An 18,285-nucleotide genomic window follows, 5' to 3' on the forward strand; every position below is an offset into this window, starting at 1 on the left:
CACACTCAACCACTGGTGACTCTTTGGTGACCTTTGCTGACAAGCTGCCTAAGATTACTGTGCCACCTTGTACTTCTTCAAAATTGTCTACCAACAGCTTACGCAACTCATTGTGGTTACTTCAGTCTCTATCAGGGGTGCTGTTACAAAAGAAACGGGGAACATATATGAGGAAGTGAAGGGTGGCAAAGCTATTCATTCCCACTTTCCTAGCCATCTCTTTGTCAGTCAGGTTATTATTCAGACCATGGTCAACAAAGCTGTGGAAAGACATTCCCTTGTATAAACTGACTGGCACAACACAACTTTGAAGCAGTTTCCCTTGTCCTTAGGTATGCTTTGTAGCCTCCAAATCAGCACAATCTGGTCTCATAAAAATAATGTACTGCTTAATTTATCATTGTACTGTGGACATTTCCTTACTGGCATTGCAAATAACATTTCAACCATTCCTGTGGTAATTCAGAATATATGATTTCTGGTCCTGCAAAGAGAAGATGTCAAAGGTCATAATTTCATTAGTATTATATTGCTTTTCCGATGTCATACCGTTGCTAATCAAACCTTGCTCAATCACTCTAGTGAACAGTACATGTCTTCCTTGTTATCAAGCCCACAGACTCTGTACTCTCTTGTTCTTGATTTTATTTCCTTAACACTCCTCCTGCCCTTTTCATTTTGATTGCTCTTATTTTATTTGTAGATTATCTTACCAAATTCAATCTCTACATGACCTTGTGTGACTATACTCTTACAAATGTAAACACAACTCAGTCATACTTCCATACTGTCTCACTTTACCCCTTCCCTATCCTTCCCTACCCTATATTTCTTTGTTAGTCATACTTCTCTAATTATTTTTCAACTTTAATAACCCATCACCTAATTTCCTGTGAAGTTTGCTTGATAAAAAAAACAGTGAGTTTATTTTTTCCATTTCTTTCTCTTTGTAATTATGTAATTGTCAGCACTTTTATGTTCTGAACCTTAATGCATATTTATTTACAACTGTACTACAGTGACTGTAAGTAAAGTCTGTAAGGGGTACATACACTCATACAGAAGTGATTATAGGTAAACAAAGTAACCTTTAGTTATGTTTGCTAGTGTATGCAATTTCTAGAAATGTAATTATTGCCTAGTGTAGCTTTTCTCCCTCAGACTCTCTCGAAAGTGGGTAATGCCCATTTGAAATTTCCCAGTCATCAAAAAAGAAATCAGTCTATAAGCCAGTAAATAAATACTGATGTGGATTTCTCTCTACAGTTTAGTTTACTTAAATTTTAGCCTATTTGTCTAACTTTAAAGTATTAACATTACCAGGCCTTCTAAATATTGTCAATCAAATTTGAAATAAAAAGCAGTAACTTCAATTTAGTTGTTGTACCTAATAAAATGGTTCTGTTTTTCCCATTTCTTAATTTTGCTTCCTTAAATATGTATCAAATTATGCACCACTGTAGTTTTAGTCTCTTTCTGTTATATATAATGCTAGTCTAAATGGAACATCATACCTACCTGGTTACATGATTAGAAGGAATATTGTAGATGGCATAGTTTTCTGTAGTGCTGTTTTGCTTTATTTTTAAAAACTTGCTTATAACTTTATCACCAGCATACTAAAAATATGACCCTGTTAAAATCTGTTCTAATAAGGATTTGTTCATTTAGTATACCAAAATGTGTTCAAATTATGATACAATTAATCTTTGTCTTTAAAATCACAGAGCAGAACCATTCAATAGCAGACCGTTCAATAATTATATTAATACCCATGTGCTTGGAGTAAATTTCTGGTGTCATTAAAGGACAGTTATCACACTCCCCAAAACAAATATTGTGATACTTTAATAGTCTTTTATGTTATAATGAACATCATCCCAAAGGCCACAAAATGATACTGTATAACCAATCTTCCAAAATTCTGCTTTCCAATGTTACAATATTAAAATAAATGTGTGTTTATATTTTATTAACACAAATGTAGAATCTGGCAATAGAAGAGACCTGATATTTACTACAGTCAGGATAGCATGCAAGCATTAGATTACCAGGAATGTAACATTTTGATAGTGTCTTGTGTCTTTCGGCTTTTCCCGGTTAGGGGTCGCTACAGCGGAACTCCGGTCTGCTAATGATTGGCAGTAGAGTTTCACGTGTTGGCTTGCCGGGCCTAACGCACAACTGTACTGAAATAGTTTGATAACAGCACAGTCTCCAGCATGTAAAAGCAAACATCATGAATATAATCTATATTTTGATGTGTACTACACTTTGCAGACCAGGTTATGCTTGTTTGACTAGCTTACTGAGTGGCTTTGTGGTGGTCAGTTAATGCAGATCAAGGATTATCCTAAAAACCACTAGACATGCATAGTAGGCTTTAAAAATTAGGATTTTAAAAATAAGAAAAATAATTTGAATGTGAATCTTGATTTTAATACTTTCCATTAAATAATCTAAAAATGGAAAAGTTACATAATAAAGAAACCAACCTTTCTCTCTACTGCTCACTCCAGTAAAGTTATCAGTTTATATATTTTAGAGCATAAGCACAGAAAACATATTGATCTCAGATCTTATATTTGCTCATTTAGAAACTACCAATCTACATTTGCTTTGTTCTTTTATTGCAGTGTTCATGGTAATGGATAGAATAGAATGTTCTTAACCAGATTATTATGTCAGAAGTTAAATAAAAGATGCATGTACCTTCCCTTCCCAAATGAAGGCTATCTCCAGAATCTAGCTCTTTAGTGTTTTATCTGAGCTGCTTATAATTAACTACTGCAGATGAACACCCTTGTTTGATTTCTGATATATATATATTTTTAATTTAGGTATACATATGTGGGGGCTTCACCGGGAATGAATGTTTATTAACAGCTGAAGTATACAATCCAGAAACAAATCGATGGACCCTCATTGCACCAATGGGAAGCAGACGCAGTGGAATAGGAGTGATTGCATATGGAGAACATGTTTATGCGGTAAGGAAATATGGCGCACAATATATTTTAGTTGTTCTTTATTATTCTATATTCTGCTGGCATATGAAATGTGAAGATAGGTGAAGGCTGCCAGCCTAGCCAGACACAATTTTGTAGATAATTCTGTCATTTGTAAATATTAATGTAAGCCACAGGCTTGTTCTCTTAAATGTGAAAATACTGCACTGGATGGTAAACTGCAAAAATGTAACAACAGTGCACTCTGCTGTAAAAAAGCTGATAAGTCAAGCATTATGAAATTCTTTGATCTAAAACTCGGAGCTGAGATGTTTAGAGGGAGGCATTCTGCCTATTGTTTTGAGGCCAGATTTAATGGCTAGAATTTACATGTATAATTTCTTTTATTACTCTGGCTTCCTGACCAGCTGCAATATCAAAAGGGCTATTAACCTTTGAGTTTTTGTTAGCCTGGGAACCAGAAAGAAAGGATGTAATCTGAAATGAATCTGTGGTACTGTGTTATCAATTTAAGGACAGAAAGAATAAGGGCATTGAGCATTTTCTCTTGAGAACATCCAACTGATCAACACTGACTATGTTCTATATGTAAGTTTATTGTAGAACTGTGTTTTCTCTTAGCTATAGCTAGGAACTAGGAAGATTAGATTAGTCTTTTTTCTGTATTGATGTCAGAACATTTCTACTGTATTATTTTAAGCATTTCCCTGTGATCTCTGTACTCTTGACTAGCACTGTGTAGTAAGAAGTATTGTCTTGTGTTTTTATTATTTATTATTAAATATTTTTATACCTTTCAACTGTGGCTGTTTTGTGTAGAGATAATGTAAGCTCTAGAGTACATTGCATAATAGTGATACTGGCCAAGCCACTCCAAATCAGCCATTACTGTTCAGTTGCACTTACCATTTGAATAATAATATTGCACAGTATAATAGGACACCCTTTCATAAGGGACTTTTGGTAGCTGATAAATATTAGTGGGTGGTGGCAGTGTTTTCTACCATATAGTCTGGGTAAAAGGGGCACAGCTGGAGAACCTGTGCCAGCCTTCCCCAGGAGTGTCTATGTGGTTGTATATAACTCATCTCAAAGTGTGTGTTTGTCAGCTACTTGGGCAGGGGCATGAAGCACTGGTTGGACAGAGAGGGTGCTGGAGGTTTTAGCTTGCCCACTAGGCTGAGATCTGGACCCTATAGCTGTGTCAGTGGGGAGTCTTATTGGGCACCTGGAGAGAAAGGGAGAAACCAGCCCCAGACTGACTGTGATCTCTGCGTGCTCTTAAGGGAAATTGTACTTTATTGTGTGTGTATTTATTATCCTCTCCCTATGTGGATGCCCCTCACTGGTGTTAGTGGTGAGGATTGAGGCTTCTTGATTGCTGGGCCAGTGCATGGGTGTCACATAATGCAAGAAAAGTAATGTCAGTCATCTAAATGATAGTCCCAATGTGAATTGTTCAATATCAAATTGTCTCATAAATAGAGCCCAGTAAGTTATGGTGGGCATTTCTACCACCTCCGCCTTGGCAGTGTACCCCAAGGTTCAATGTTTGGGCCTCTCCTCTTTGTAATTTACTTTGTGGAGGTCAAAGTTAATGATAAGGGTTTGTGGCTGACCAATTCTGGATATGACTGCAAAACTGGTGTCATTATAAACTCCAAAGAGTATGCCAATCCTCCAAGAGGGCCTGTCCTGAACAAATAGCTGGTGTCAAAATCATGGACTAAAACTAAATGGCAAGAAATGCGTAATCTTCTCCTTGTAACTATCACATTGACAGTACTCCCCTTAAAATTGATCCCATAGTCAGGGATCTGGGAACTTCTGTGGACAATGAACTGTCCTTTGATTACCATGTATGTTGTAAGAAAGTCCTCTTCCATTGCACAGCTTAAATCTAAAGGTATGACACCCAGATCCAAGGATGCAGTCATTCTACTGTAGTGAGTACTCATTAGGCCGATCACTGAGTACAGTGCCCTTTTTGTTATGTACCTCTCCAAACACTTCTCACAACTGGAATGATCACAGTGCTTTCTCACTGAAAAATCAAGGGCTTAAATCTCAAAAATTATGCAGACCATCTCAAAGCTATATCCCTCTTCTGAGTATCATACAGGCTACTGAAAGGTGACTTATTCCTTACTTATAGAACATCAACAGACCCTATTCTGTCCGACCTATTACACATTCTCAAGTCAAATGGTATTATAAACACCTCCTCAGGGGGTCCCAGTCTCTTTTGCAAAATAAATAGAATAAGTTAGAGCAATAGGTAGGTATTACAGACAATATCACTTCTGTGGAACCATCTTTCATGCCACATAAAGTAAAATTCTTCTTTTACTCTTTTCAAATTCACACCCTGTTTGGCACCCCTGCCCATCATGGATAGGAGAAACATGTAAATGTCCCAAAATATCCTTGTTCAGTCATCTTTGGGTTATTCAATTGCAAAATATAAGGGCTAAAATATACTATGGGAATATAAGACTAGGTTTCTTAATATTCTCACCGATCAATAGCCTAGTAAGTACCTATGAACTAATAATATAACTGAAGTAGGATAAAAGTTACCGAACACAAAGAACCAGACAGCTGTTTAGAACGGGATCTCTTCTGCAATCATTTTTTTTATTCAAGATCAAGACGCCTCCAACTGTAAAAGAGATAAAAATGTATTTTATGTTATCTGAAATGGTTCTTCAGCAATCTGCTGATATCCTACATGTTAGAGAGGTTAACAGGGAAGGAGAGTGATGATATAATCACCATAAGGGTGAATCATGTAGCGTGCCATGATAGGTGAGTGAAGGAAATTAACTGGACTCTGCAATATGAAACTAGGGAAGTGGACAAAAAGATGTCAAAATTATAAATTTCATTGTAAAAGGTACTATTAAAGTCACATCTTCAGTACTGTCTCCAATTTAGAAGGATAGGGAAAGGTTAGCACTATGTGTGTGTGTGCATACATGCGCGCTTATGCATGTGTGTATATGAATTCACATGCCCACACAGAACAGAGTATTAACAAAGTAATAAGGGGAATGGAGATTCAAGACTATGAAGAAAGGCTCAGGGTGTCAGTTTCATACATAGTGAAAGACAGAAAATAAAATGATTTACATTATGGATTCACCACTCTGTCCAGACGTAGGCAGTAAGTGGAACTGAAGAACAAAGAGAAAGTGAAAAAAAGAGCAAATGATTTAAAAAAGACAATAATAAAATGCTATTTTATTGACATTGTCTGTGTTACGATAGAATGCATTACAGGAAAGTTGGTGAAGTGTAAGTGAACACAAGGGTGCATTTGTGTGTGTGTGTGTGTGTGTGTGTGTGTGTGTGTGTGTGTGTGTGTGTGTGCGCTCGCACACGCATGTGTATGTCTTTTTTGTGCTCCTACTATACTAGTAACAAAGCTCTCTTAGCAGTCTCAATGGCTGGAGTTGAGCCCCCATTTCACTGCTTACTGCTTTACTGCAATAAATATCTTTGGTCATCAGATGTCCTCCGGATGATTACATGCAACCCAAAGTTGAACCCATCATTTTATTTTATTTTATTTTACTTATTCTTGCAGCTCTTAGAGTGAATATCTCAGCATGACCACAGCATTTTATGTTTTACTTTACTCAAGTGAGCTTTTCCGGAATCTCTGGCAGTGGATGAATACATTTTATAATATGATTTTGTGAGAGGCAATAATTTGGAGTTAATGTTTTGTGATCTAATATTTTAGCTGAAATAAAGTAATTACTAGGGATTCGTTTACTGTGTTCTTATTTGATCTGTGGACAAGATGGAAAATATATGTTCCAGGCATTTATCATAACTTATTGAATTCTCAATGTTATGCATTTTTTTATTTTAGAAAACATTGTTCTAATGGTTTACATGACTTTCTGTTGTGTCTGACATCACTTTGTTTGCTCCAGTTGTTTTTTCCTCTTTCAATTTCCTATACTATTTAAATGGTTTACTTGGAAGTATTTTATGAACTTTAAAATATCTTGGGAGTTAAAACAGATTAAATCTGATTAAAAAGGTTGTATTTCCTGACTTCCTGTCACTGTACAAGTTGTGAGAGAAGGGACTAAAGATTGAGATTCCTAGCTTCTCATAGTGGGTCCCCATTGTGTGCTCGAGGCTAATTGTGTGAGTCCCAAAACAAGAAGAAATTAAGTGTGATAGGAGGATTATAGCTATCTTAGAGATATAATATGTGTGTGTGCGTGTTTGTGTGTGGTACAGTCTCTACATCTTGGGGGGAGGCTTAAAAATGCTATTAACGAGTTTGTGCTTTTGTGCTTTGCTTTTACATCTGGAGAATTCTGTTTAATTTTCAGAGCTTGTGGGTTTGTTTTGTAGAATCTAAAACATCCGATAGTATTGTGCATTAAATTTATGTCCAGTCTGCTGTAAAAATAGCCTGGGGTTATTGGCATGTTGTAATTGAAATGCTTTCTTCTTTGCAGAATTAATTAATAAAATATACATGTTATGTGGGTTAGCTTTATGTATTTGTGGTATGCGCGCACGCGCGCGCGCGTGTGTGTGTGTGTGTGTGTGTGTGTGTGTGTGTGTGTGTGTGTGTGTGTGTGTGTGTGTGTGTGTGTGTGTGTGTGTGTGTGTGTGTGTGTGTGTGTGTATACATTGGGGTTTGAGAGCTTACCACAGTGTTTAAGCTTTATTTATCAATAAGGAAGATGCCCTGTGATTTATGAGCTTGTTAAGCTTCAGAAAGATAACAGCTATAATGATATGTACTTTTAACAGATATTCTCAGAAATCAATTATTTTACCTCAGAAATTCTTTTAGTGAGAGAGTGTGTGTGTGTGTGTGTGTGTGTGTGTGTGTGTGTGTGTGTGTGTGTGTGTGTGTGTGTGTGTGTGTGTGTGAGAGAGAGAGAGAGAGAGAGAGAGTGTGTGTGTGTGTGTGTGTGTGTGTGTGTGTGTGTGTGTGTGTGCGTGTGTGTGTGTGTGTGTGTGTGTGTGTGTGCGTGTGTGTGTCTTTACCTGAAATCTTTACAATACTTTTGTAGGACTTCTTTTTTCCCTGATACTTTCAAAGTGACAGCATTCTGTTTAAAAGTCCAAGGTATCTACATCAGTTTTTTTCCTTGCAATTTAAGATAAATTCCTCCATAAATGATAACTCTTGACAATAAAGATATTCAGCCTTTGAATTTGTTTATAATAGAGTTTTGATTCAGTTACAAGAAGACCCTATAATTGTTACCCTCTACAATATACTCAGCTGTAGCTATAGAAACAGCACTCCATCCCCCCTCAGTTTATTTATTTTCATTTGTTGACTGGGTAAAAACAACTGCGCAAACAAAACCCTTTTCAGAGGAGGCACAGAGAGAGAAAAGCTCCACATGAAAATTATACATCACACATTAATGTAAATAATAAAAGTCATGTAGGATAAGAGTTGCAGTTGCATTACAGAAACATATAAATAAACATAAACTTTAAATAAAATACATGAATATAAAACAAATCCTGTAATACTATGATGGACTTAGACTACCATTCGTCGGATAAACATAAGTTAAACTGTAGCACAGAAGTAGATATTTGTGAGTAATAAAACCAGGTATTTTGATGTGGTTGCCAAAGGTAAAGTGGGAAGAGAGAACGTACTGCAGCTAAATATGGTTAAATGAGTTCAGGAGAGAGAAATGGTATAATTACTTGTATTTTGAAATGGAACAAAGGTTAGGAGTCAGAAAAATGCACATATTAGCACTGGATGTAGTGAAATCGTAAACAGTAAACTGAACATTAATGTGTGGCACTTATAGTTAAAGTATTAGCCTGGGATTAAGCAGAAGCATAATCAGAATTTATTTCAAACTGTCTTTCAGTTAAGAACAGTCTTCATAGAAGATATTGATCATTATAGCATTTATTCTAGAAAACTAGAGATAAAGAATATTTCTCTAATTCAAGGTTCTAATTCTGATGGTGCATTTATGTCACTGACTGAAAATGTGAAGTGTAGTTGTTCCATTTTGGTTAAGGCAGCCATTATTCTACACTGTTATATAGAACGCTTTTCATTTGGTTTGGTTTCCACTCAGAGATGATCTGCTGTTTCAGCAGCAGGAATGAGTTTGTCTTAATTTTTTTGTACTATGTCTTTGTCTAACAGACTGGAAGCTGATGCTTTCATTCCTAATCCTAACCATTTATTGATCTCATCTGAAATTGTTAGCATTTCATGTGAGAGAAGACCTTATTAATCCAGATTGAAAAGATTTTGTATTTGTTGTAATCTGAATAACTTCTTCCATTTCTAGGCAAATGTTCCTATACTTTCAGATTACTTGTCTTATTGTTCAGTCATGGACTGCGTTATTCCTCTGTTAGCTTTACATGCTGTGCCCTGTCAGACTGCATCGCTTGGGAGCCATCTTTTCTTCGTAGCCACTTCAATTGACTCTTAAAAAGAATCCTTCATCTTTAGCATCCAAAAATTCTTTGGTTTCTACTACTGAAGTTTATGGCTTACCTGGCTGCATTTCACATGCTTTTCCATTTAAAACCAGTTTTAGGATTTTGTGTGTGATGTACTTGAGTGTTAAGTAGTCATAGTCAGTACATTTTATAGGCAAGAATTACTACCCCTTGTACTTATACAGCTATTTTCCTCTTCTTGCATGTCCATACACCTGATATTGGTTTTCTCTCTAATTGTGACTTGACAAAGATGTTTTCATGTATTTAAACCTATAAGATAAATTGGAAAATATAGTAGTAAATCAGTAAAAAATTGAAGAGGGATAAAATCTAGCAATAATGACTGCAAGAGAGTAATCGTGGCAATGTGATCATAATGAGATGAAGGCATAGGCACCAGAACCATAGAGCGAGGGGGAGGGAGAGCCCCTCCACTTTCACAGCTGCAAGACCTGTAACTCCTTGGAGTTTTTCTTTAAGGAGGACTCATGCGTGCGTTGTACGCCAACATGAATTAATTTAAACACAAAGTGCGCATGGAAACAATATATTCCTTTCTGATCACATCATTGCTGCTGCTAGTGCACACTATGCTGCCACAATTACACACGGTAAGGAGAAGTGCTCCGTTACTTATTTTATGCAGGAGAAGTGCTCCGTTACTTCCATTACTTGTATGCAGAAGTGCTCAGTTACTTCTTTCATGCAAGAGAAATGCTCCATTACTTATTTTATGCAGAAGTGCTCCGTTACTTATTTTATGAAGGTGTGTGTGTGTGTGTGTGTGTGTGTGTGTGTGTGTGTGTGTGTGTGTGTGTGTGTGTGTGTGTGTATGTGTGTGTGTTTGTTTGTGTGTATGTGTGTGCATACGTGTAGGTATGCATGCGAATGTGTGTATGTGTGTAAGGGGATGAGAATACAACAGCAAGAATTAGGGCAAGTAATGGGTATGCATTAGATGCATATGGAATTTCAAATAGAGACTGTGATTAATGTTCCAAGCAGATAATGAAATGATCTGGAATTTTGTTTGTTAGTTCTCATTTATATTTTGTACTCTCTTTGTTTTGCCTTTGCCTGATTTATTTTTTGATTTACATTGCTTTTCTTCAAATTTACATCTGAAGTTGTTGCATTATAAATGTTGCAGTATGTGATTGTGTGTGTGTGTGTGTGTGTGTGTGTGTGTGTGTGTGTGTGTGTGTGTGCGCACGCAAGTCTGTCACTTGAAGAGTCTGCATGATAACCCCTTTTAGCCACACTTCCTTTTAAATATTACTAGTGGACTGATTAGCTGTAATCAGATTTGACCTTGCTATTTGTATTAAAGATGTCAGAGACAAGAATTTTTTTTAAATCCAATTTAAAAGTAAATTTTCTGTTCAGCTGTGACTTCTAAGTGTAGCCTTTAAATCGTGTTGCACAGTAGGAACTTCTGCTGTATTTGGCAGGTCTGTGTTGTGCTCTTTCTATGTTTCTGAAACACATCAGGGAAGTGTGCATTTTATTTAATACAGTTCCATATGTTTAAAGTGTTCTTCTTCTTATTTCGGCTTTTCCCGGTTAGGGGTCGCCACAGCAGAACTCCGGTCCACTAATGATTGGCAGTAGATTTTTACAGTGCCGAGGTGCCAGCTCGATGCCCAACCTTCAAGAAAGGCACATCCATTTACACATGTCTTTCTAATGCCACTCGACCGCGGGGAGGACATGCAGACTCCACACAGAAGGTGCTCCAGCCGAGAATCGAATGGGAGAACCTCTTGTTGTGAGGCGACAACGCTACCGCTGTACCATCGCGGCTTCCCATATGTTTAAAGTGTATTTACTGATAATCTGTTAATATTGTTTACTGTGCCAGAGTTTTGTTCTTTTGGGGAAATTTTTGGATTACAAGGTATGCATTCTGGATATGTTGCTTTCTTCAGGCTTAACTGATTTTCTAAATATTTTTGTCTTTCAAGTGTAGCATTAAAATTGTACTCCATACTATAGCCTCTCTTATTTATTTGACTGGACTGCTTTCTGTTACATTTCCTTGATTTACACTTCTGCTGAAATGACCAGATCTAACATGGTTTGATCATTTTAATAGTCTCCATGATATCAGAGAAGTGTGATCTTTTCATTTATTCCAGTTACATCGGAGTGCTTTTAAAGTGCATTTGTTGGTGATCAGTTAATATTGCCAGAGGCCGTGTTTCTATTTTTGACACTTTTTGACCTTTTTCTAATAAGAATATGATATTTGCTGGTGTTTTGAGTATATTGCTCAATGTAAGCTTAATCTAAAGTCGATCTTTTGCTTGACTCACTCTATAGGTCTCCATGAATCAGGATGAAAGTGTCACTGCAGCAATCCATAGGTTCATAGGTTGGTACTAGGTTATCGGCCCTAGGGCCTATACAAGCCTAGCCATAACAATTCCCTGGCATTCCCACTAACACAAAGCCACCATATTCACATAATTCAGGCGGTCACTAGGTTGCCAACTACAACCCTTCCACTTCCACTGAGTCTACATGTCTAAGAAGAAATGGTCTAGCAAATGGTGATTCTGGTATTTGGCACACTGACTCACTAGGCTGGACAAATACTACTCCCACAGCATGCAAATGGATCGCTGATACTGTACTGTGTTGTACTTTAAGGGAGTGGATGCTGCAGTCCTGTGAATGTCCTTCTTTGGAGGAGTTACCTAGTAACTATGAACCTGTTATCAGTTTGCCATCCATTCCCTATTGCGATATTACTAGCTTATCATTTTTTAATGTAACATAGGCAATTTATTCTTCAAGGGCAAGAGCTACTTTATTTGTAGATGAAACAATGAAATATAAAGTTGTTTCCTAGCATCAACCTCTTCATTAGTTAGAGATCCCTTTAATGTGGACTTATTTAATGACTTACTTCTGCAGACATTTTGCATATTTACTGATATTGGTGGATCGTAATGACAAAAGTTTGACTGGCCTTTTATGGTTGAAATTTTCTGAAATGGGTAGTTTTGTCATTATTGTTTCATACATTTTGTTTCATTGCTTACTAGAAGACTGTTCAAAACTACAGATTTAAAACACATTCTAACAACTGGTGCTGTATTATACAAGGAATATAATTTAATACAATCAGGAAGGTGAATCAAAGAATGCGTACATGTATGCATGGCCCTAAAAATGTGTTTGAAAATATCACAGAGGAAAGTGTGAAAGGCTCAAAATCATGGGCAAATTTTAAGCTTCTCTCCTGTTACCAAAGCAATGGATGAAGGTAAAACAGTTCACACCACATTACCTTGACCTGGCTAAGCCTTTTGACACAATCCCCCACTCAGGTGTATTACAAAAGATGAATAATGTAGGAGCAAACACTTGCATCACTAGCTGAATTTCCAACTTGCTCACAGGATGCAGGAGGTCAAAATAGGGGAAGAGACCACTCACCAATGGAGTACCCCAGGGTTTGGTGCTGAGACTTTTTCTGTTTGGCATATACATTTCAAAAGTAAAAGGAAATACCAAAGGGCTTTGGCCAGTTAAGTTTGAGATGACTGCAAGCTAGGAGCAGTTATTGAATCCCCAAATGACTTAACCATCATGCAGGAAGGTTTGTCCCAAATAATAACTGGTGTCAAAATCATGACAATGCCCTCTGAGAACTGACCCAATTGTTTGGCATTTGGGAACTTGTGTGTGCAGTGACCTAACGTTTGACCAACATGTGCCCAGAGTCATAAGAAAGCCTTTCTATATTGCCCAGCTTATAAACAAATTGATTGTGACTAGATCTGGAGATGTTGTTGTCCCCCTTTACAAAGCTCTCATTTGGTCAATCATTTTGTATAATTCCCACTTTGGCATGTATTTGTCCAGCCCCATGCAACAATTGGAATGCCTTCAGAAATACCTTACTAAAAGGATACAAGTCATAAACAATAGGGCTTGCATGGGCCACCTCAAAGATTTATTACTATACTCTGTATCCTACAGAGTGCTTAGAGGTGACATATCTGGCATACAAGGCATCCTCCGACCTAATACAGATGAACCTACTGAACATCAGCAAGTCAAATGGCATCAGAAATACTCAGTCCAGGTATCTAAACTGAATGTTGTAGAGAGATACATATATACCACAGAGGTACCACTGTTCCAGAACAGACTATCCATAAAAATAAAACAAAGCTCATCTGTCCATATTCAAATGCAACTTGGATCTAAGGATAGGTAATAGAAAATGTACTCCAGGATTGTCCCTCATACCAGTAATGGATAGAGGCAGTTCCTAAATGTTGCATCCCTTACATGGGTCCCTTCAAATTATCTATGGTATGATCAGTTATTCTCACTAGGGCTTATATAGAGTTATCAGCCATGGGGTATGTAAGATAAAATCAGAAAATGTTAATTCAAGCACCAAAAGGGAATTGGCTAAGCTTAAAATGTCCTCCAAGTGAACCTATGTTGTAGTAGTAAATAGTTATAAAAAAATTGCCCTTTTTAGATCACTAAGTGCCCCTCTCACCCCCCCCCCCCAGTCTTCAACAACTTCCGGCGCCTATGGATGAAGGTGAACATTCCCCTTGTTGATAGATTTATCTTTGAGTTTGTTTTAAACTGTGAGTTGTTGCTTGACCTTGTGCTCTATTTGACTGGGCTGCACTGAGCTGTGTACATTACTACTGGATTGGATTTGGACCATTGTATTAAACTGTGGAATAAGGCCCATTATAGCTGGGAAGGGCTTTACTCTGTACAATGTGGTTGAGCAGAGTACCAGATAACAGAACATGTGTGTTTTTATGATCTGCCCTACTTGACTAGTGTTCTGCCAGAAAACCACAAATTTTGTGAGGAACAGACCAAAAATATGAGGCAAAAATCTGGACATTCTGTAAAAATCTGGATAGTTTAGAGATATGCCAAGCCCTAATAGTTGAATCCTTCACAAACCAGGGACTAACTCAGCCCGGCACTCAGTTGTGCACAGCTGCTATTTAATACAACTTTGTATTTGGTTATAATTTATCTGCTATCATTGTACTAGATTATTAGCTTTGCACTTGGTTGACATTGTTGCTCTAGGAATGTCAACAGGGTTATATTAAGATATTGCTTTACTCTATGCTCACTTTCTAGCCTAAGTAATGATATTCTCCATCAGCAAGTCCAATTTAAATGTAGCCTAAGAGCATACCTATCATGATGACTTAGTGAATTTTGTTGAATTTTACTTTAACATAATGTGATTTACTGTAACATACTAAAATGTATTGAGTTATTTCTTGCACCTGTAATATTCTACGATATACTGTGGCATCAGAGGTTACTTCTTATTCCCACTTTCTAGCCTAAGCAGCACCATTCTCTATCTGCAAATCTGGTTTAAGTCTGGCCCTTAAACCTAACTTACATGGCAACCTGGCAGATCGTGCTGTAGTTTACTTTAATATACTATGATATACGTAAATATGTTATCTGTGACACCTGTAGAATGACCATGATTTTACATTGTTGCACTGGACATTGTTTCTTGGGCCATATGCCTGCTATGTAATATCCAGATAATTGTGCTGAGTAAATGTCTTTTTAAAGTGTTTGCACTTAGACTATGTCTTTAGAATTACTCTGCTTCAGTCTAATTGGCATTGCATTTCATAGATTTCTACTAGCTGTAACACTGTGCCTGCCTGTTATAGTATATTGCATTACATATCTTCTGCCTACAGTGACATCTGAGCCTGCTTTACATTGTACTATACCGCAGCCTTCAATGCCTTTTGTTGTACCTGAGCTCACTTGTTGATACATCATTGTATACTGCTGTGACATACAGCCTTATACTGATCTGTGTCCAACATTACCATATTTTATTAGTTACTGTTGTTGCATTGTGTTAAGTGTCAACACATTGACTATGTGACTCTAAACTGTGATTGGTATCCTGCATCTCTGAGTGGTCATTTTCTTAAAATTCTGTTTTGGTTCCTGGTATCTGATATTCTGTATCCTGGATCCCCTGTATAGCCAGTTCTCTAGCATTCTGTTTTGTTCGCTGGGATTTTGTTGTAAGGAGTAATTGCATGTGTTGTATATCTATACACTTAATTGCTCTGCATCATTCCCAGTGTACTCTGACCTTTAGGGTACACTGATAATGATGTAGAGCAATGCACTCTGACCTTCACTTCCCTTTGAGGGTAACTCTGTTAGCATACATGCACCTGTCATCTTTTCGGGCATAGAATATCTATATCTCTTCCTCTTCTTTAAATTTCAGCCAGCATGAAACCACAGAGTCTTCCTTTACTTAGTCTGTTGACAGCCTGATAACATTAGACACCTTGAAGTAGTGTAGCAACTGTTGTATGTATACTGACAGTTATTTACTGTTTTATTATACACAAACCATTTGAGAGAGGTGCACATATTTCTCAAACTGGAGGTCAACCCTTCCATGAAGAATGTCAGTGTACAACATACTTCCACTCTACTAATGTTCAAAATTAAAGTAAAGCCGACATATGTCATGATCCTGAAAAAAGTCTTCTTAAAGCCTCTCATGCACAATGGTCTACTTAGTGCCTCTGCTTTGTGTAGTTTCTTAACTTGGTCTGCATTTTACTGTCAGATCATATTTCTGTAGCTTAAGTAACATTTACTGCAATCACATTGGTGCTTCTTTTTACAAAGATACAAAGACTTTCTGTATACACTTTGCAAGTGTTTATTGCTTGTTCCCACCAGAACTTCTTTACCACAGACATATTCATGGAATTGCTCACATCTATAAATTATTGCTGACAGTTCCTTTTCTATCAGTCCATATCTGTTCTATGCATCTTCATATTGCTCTACTATTCTTGTGTCTAATCCCACACTAAAAGATCTTCCATGATGTTTGCAACAGTTCCCACATCCCTTCAGTTACTAGTGCAATAACTCTTTAGATTATCTCTGATGCTGATGGAATACAAAATGATAGTTTAAAAAACTACACCTTCTTCATCTAACTTTATTTGCCAGAATATCTCATCTGGATGTTACATCAAAAATAACTTAATATTTGCTTAGCTGTGACCAGTTTTCAACTATAATCAGTGGCTAATTCTCACTTTTAATATTTTTTTTTCAGATCCTGCAGGCTGATTAATCCTAAAGCAAATATTTTCTTGCTTCTTAAAAGTAACTCTGCTATTCAGCAATTCTGCTGGCTGTAGTTACTACTACAAGACAGAGGTGCTTTCCATGTGATTAGAAACTGCTTATTTCTAAAGTTGAGAGCTAATGATGTTTTCCTAGGAAAATGTGTTAAGATTTTCACTTTAGCATTTTTTTATCTCAAGGAAAGAGATACTTGCATGTTATATACATATTCATAACAAATACCAGACTATTGATTTTGACTGTATTTATGGAGTGATGCACTGATCCAGTCTAGATCTGTTTCAGGAATAGCAAAATTTATGAATAACATGATCATGTACTGTGCACTACTCAATCCAGAATAGAATATATTTCAAGAAGTTATAACTTTTAATTTTAACAATCTCTTTTAATCTCACAGTAAAATGGTTATTAAAAAGTCGCCACCTCTACTGAATCCAGTCTGCTATAAAACATAATGTTTGCATTTTTTACATTGCAGAATAGAGGTTATATTAGAGGTTAAGGACATGAAACTAAAATTGGATAATAAATCAGTCATGACGTTACATGCTACAAATATGGATGTCAGTTACTTAATTGATTTAATTCTTCTTTCTACATTATAGGTGGGAGGTTTTGATGGAGAAAATCGACTTCGTAATGCAGAGGCCTACAATCCCCTTACCAATACTTGGCATACCATTGCCGAGATGCTTACTCCTCGTAGCAACTTTGGAATTGCAGTGTCAGATGAGTTACTGTTTGTTGCAGGTGGCTATAATGGTGCTTCAACGACTTCCAATGTTGAATACTATGACAAGAAGAACAACAAATGGTCCTCTGCACGTAGGATGAGTCTTGCTCGCAGTGCTTTGAGCTGTTGTGTCATTGTAGGCTTGCCAAATGTTAAAGAATATGCAGTAGCAAGGGATGACTGTATTAGGTTTCACATCCAAAAGAAGTAAAGCTTTCAGTTTCCAGTAGCATATTACCTGTCTGAGCAATCATCTTTACTGTACTGTTTTAAAGAATATAATAAAGGAATGAAGTATATATATGACAATCTGGTATCATGATTCTTATTGAAATATATAAGCCATAGCTCTCATTAGAATTTATTGGCCTAATAGTACAGTAGGAGAATGTTTGTGAACATTATTGCACTGCAAAATACTGTTTCTTTTAAAGACATTAGTGGTGATTTTATTGTGCATATAAGGTACAAAACAGAATTACTGATTTTTTTCAGGATTTTCCACTACCAAACACATTAACAAATAGGTTGCAGTGACATGGCATCCCTTCCCAATGTGCTGCACAGAGCACTCTATATTTTCTTGACAAGCAGGGGTTTATACTTGCTCATCTGCTGATGCATGTTCCGGGTAGGAGGTCAGTAGATTAGCCCACAAATTGTTAATATTATACCTGCTATAATGGTAGTGCTGTTAATACCAACTCTATGTTTCAAGGTTAGTTGTGCTGAGAAATATTGACAGAAGTAAATAAGTTCAGTTTTTATCAATATTACTGGAAAATACCAAACACTGCAGTATGCTTAAGATCTACAATCACCTCATCTCATTCATTTTAAGGCTTAAAATCCCTTTTCTCAGACCAGCAAAACTGCAGTGATCCATTGTTGTACACTCTATTGTGCTGAAAATAGTGCGGCCTCAATGTGACTGTA

The 18,285-nt window shown here is 36.8% G+C and overlaps 1 protein-coding gene across 1 annotated transcript in view; it reads left to right on the plus strand.

Annotated features, from left to right (window-relative positions):
* The window catches only part of LOC122788367 (kelch-like protein 10), a 49,875-nt gene extending 32,315 nt beyond the window's left edge, over positions 1 to 17,560 (plus strand). The window contains exons 4-5 of the mRNA XM_044055444.1: positions 2,841 to 2,990; positions 17,222 to 17,560. Coding sequence (XP_043911379.1) covers positions 2,841 to 2,990; positions 17,222 to 17,560 — 489 coding nt within the window. The remainder of the gene's footprint in view (positions 1 to 2,840; positions 2,991 to 17,221) is intronic.
* The last annotated feature ends 725 nt before the right edge of the window (positions 17,561 to 18,285 follow it).

The sequence above is a fragment of the Protopterus annectens genome, chromosome 13.part0 (assembly GCF_019279795.1).
Source record: "Protopterus annectens isolate FY-2018-M chromosome 13.part0, PAN1.0, whole genome shotgun sequence".
Classification (NCBI taxonomy): domain Eukaryota; kingdom Metazoa; phylum Chordata; order Ceratodontiformes; family Protopteridae; genus Protopterus; species Protopterus annectens.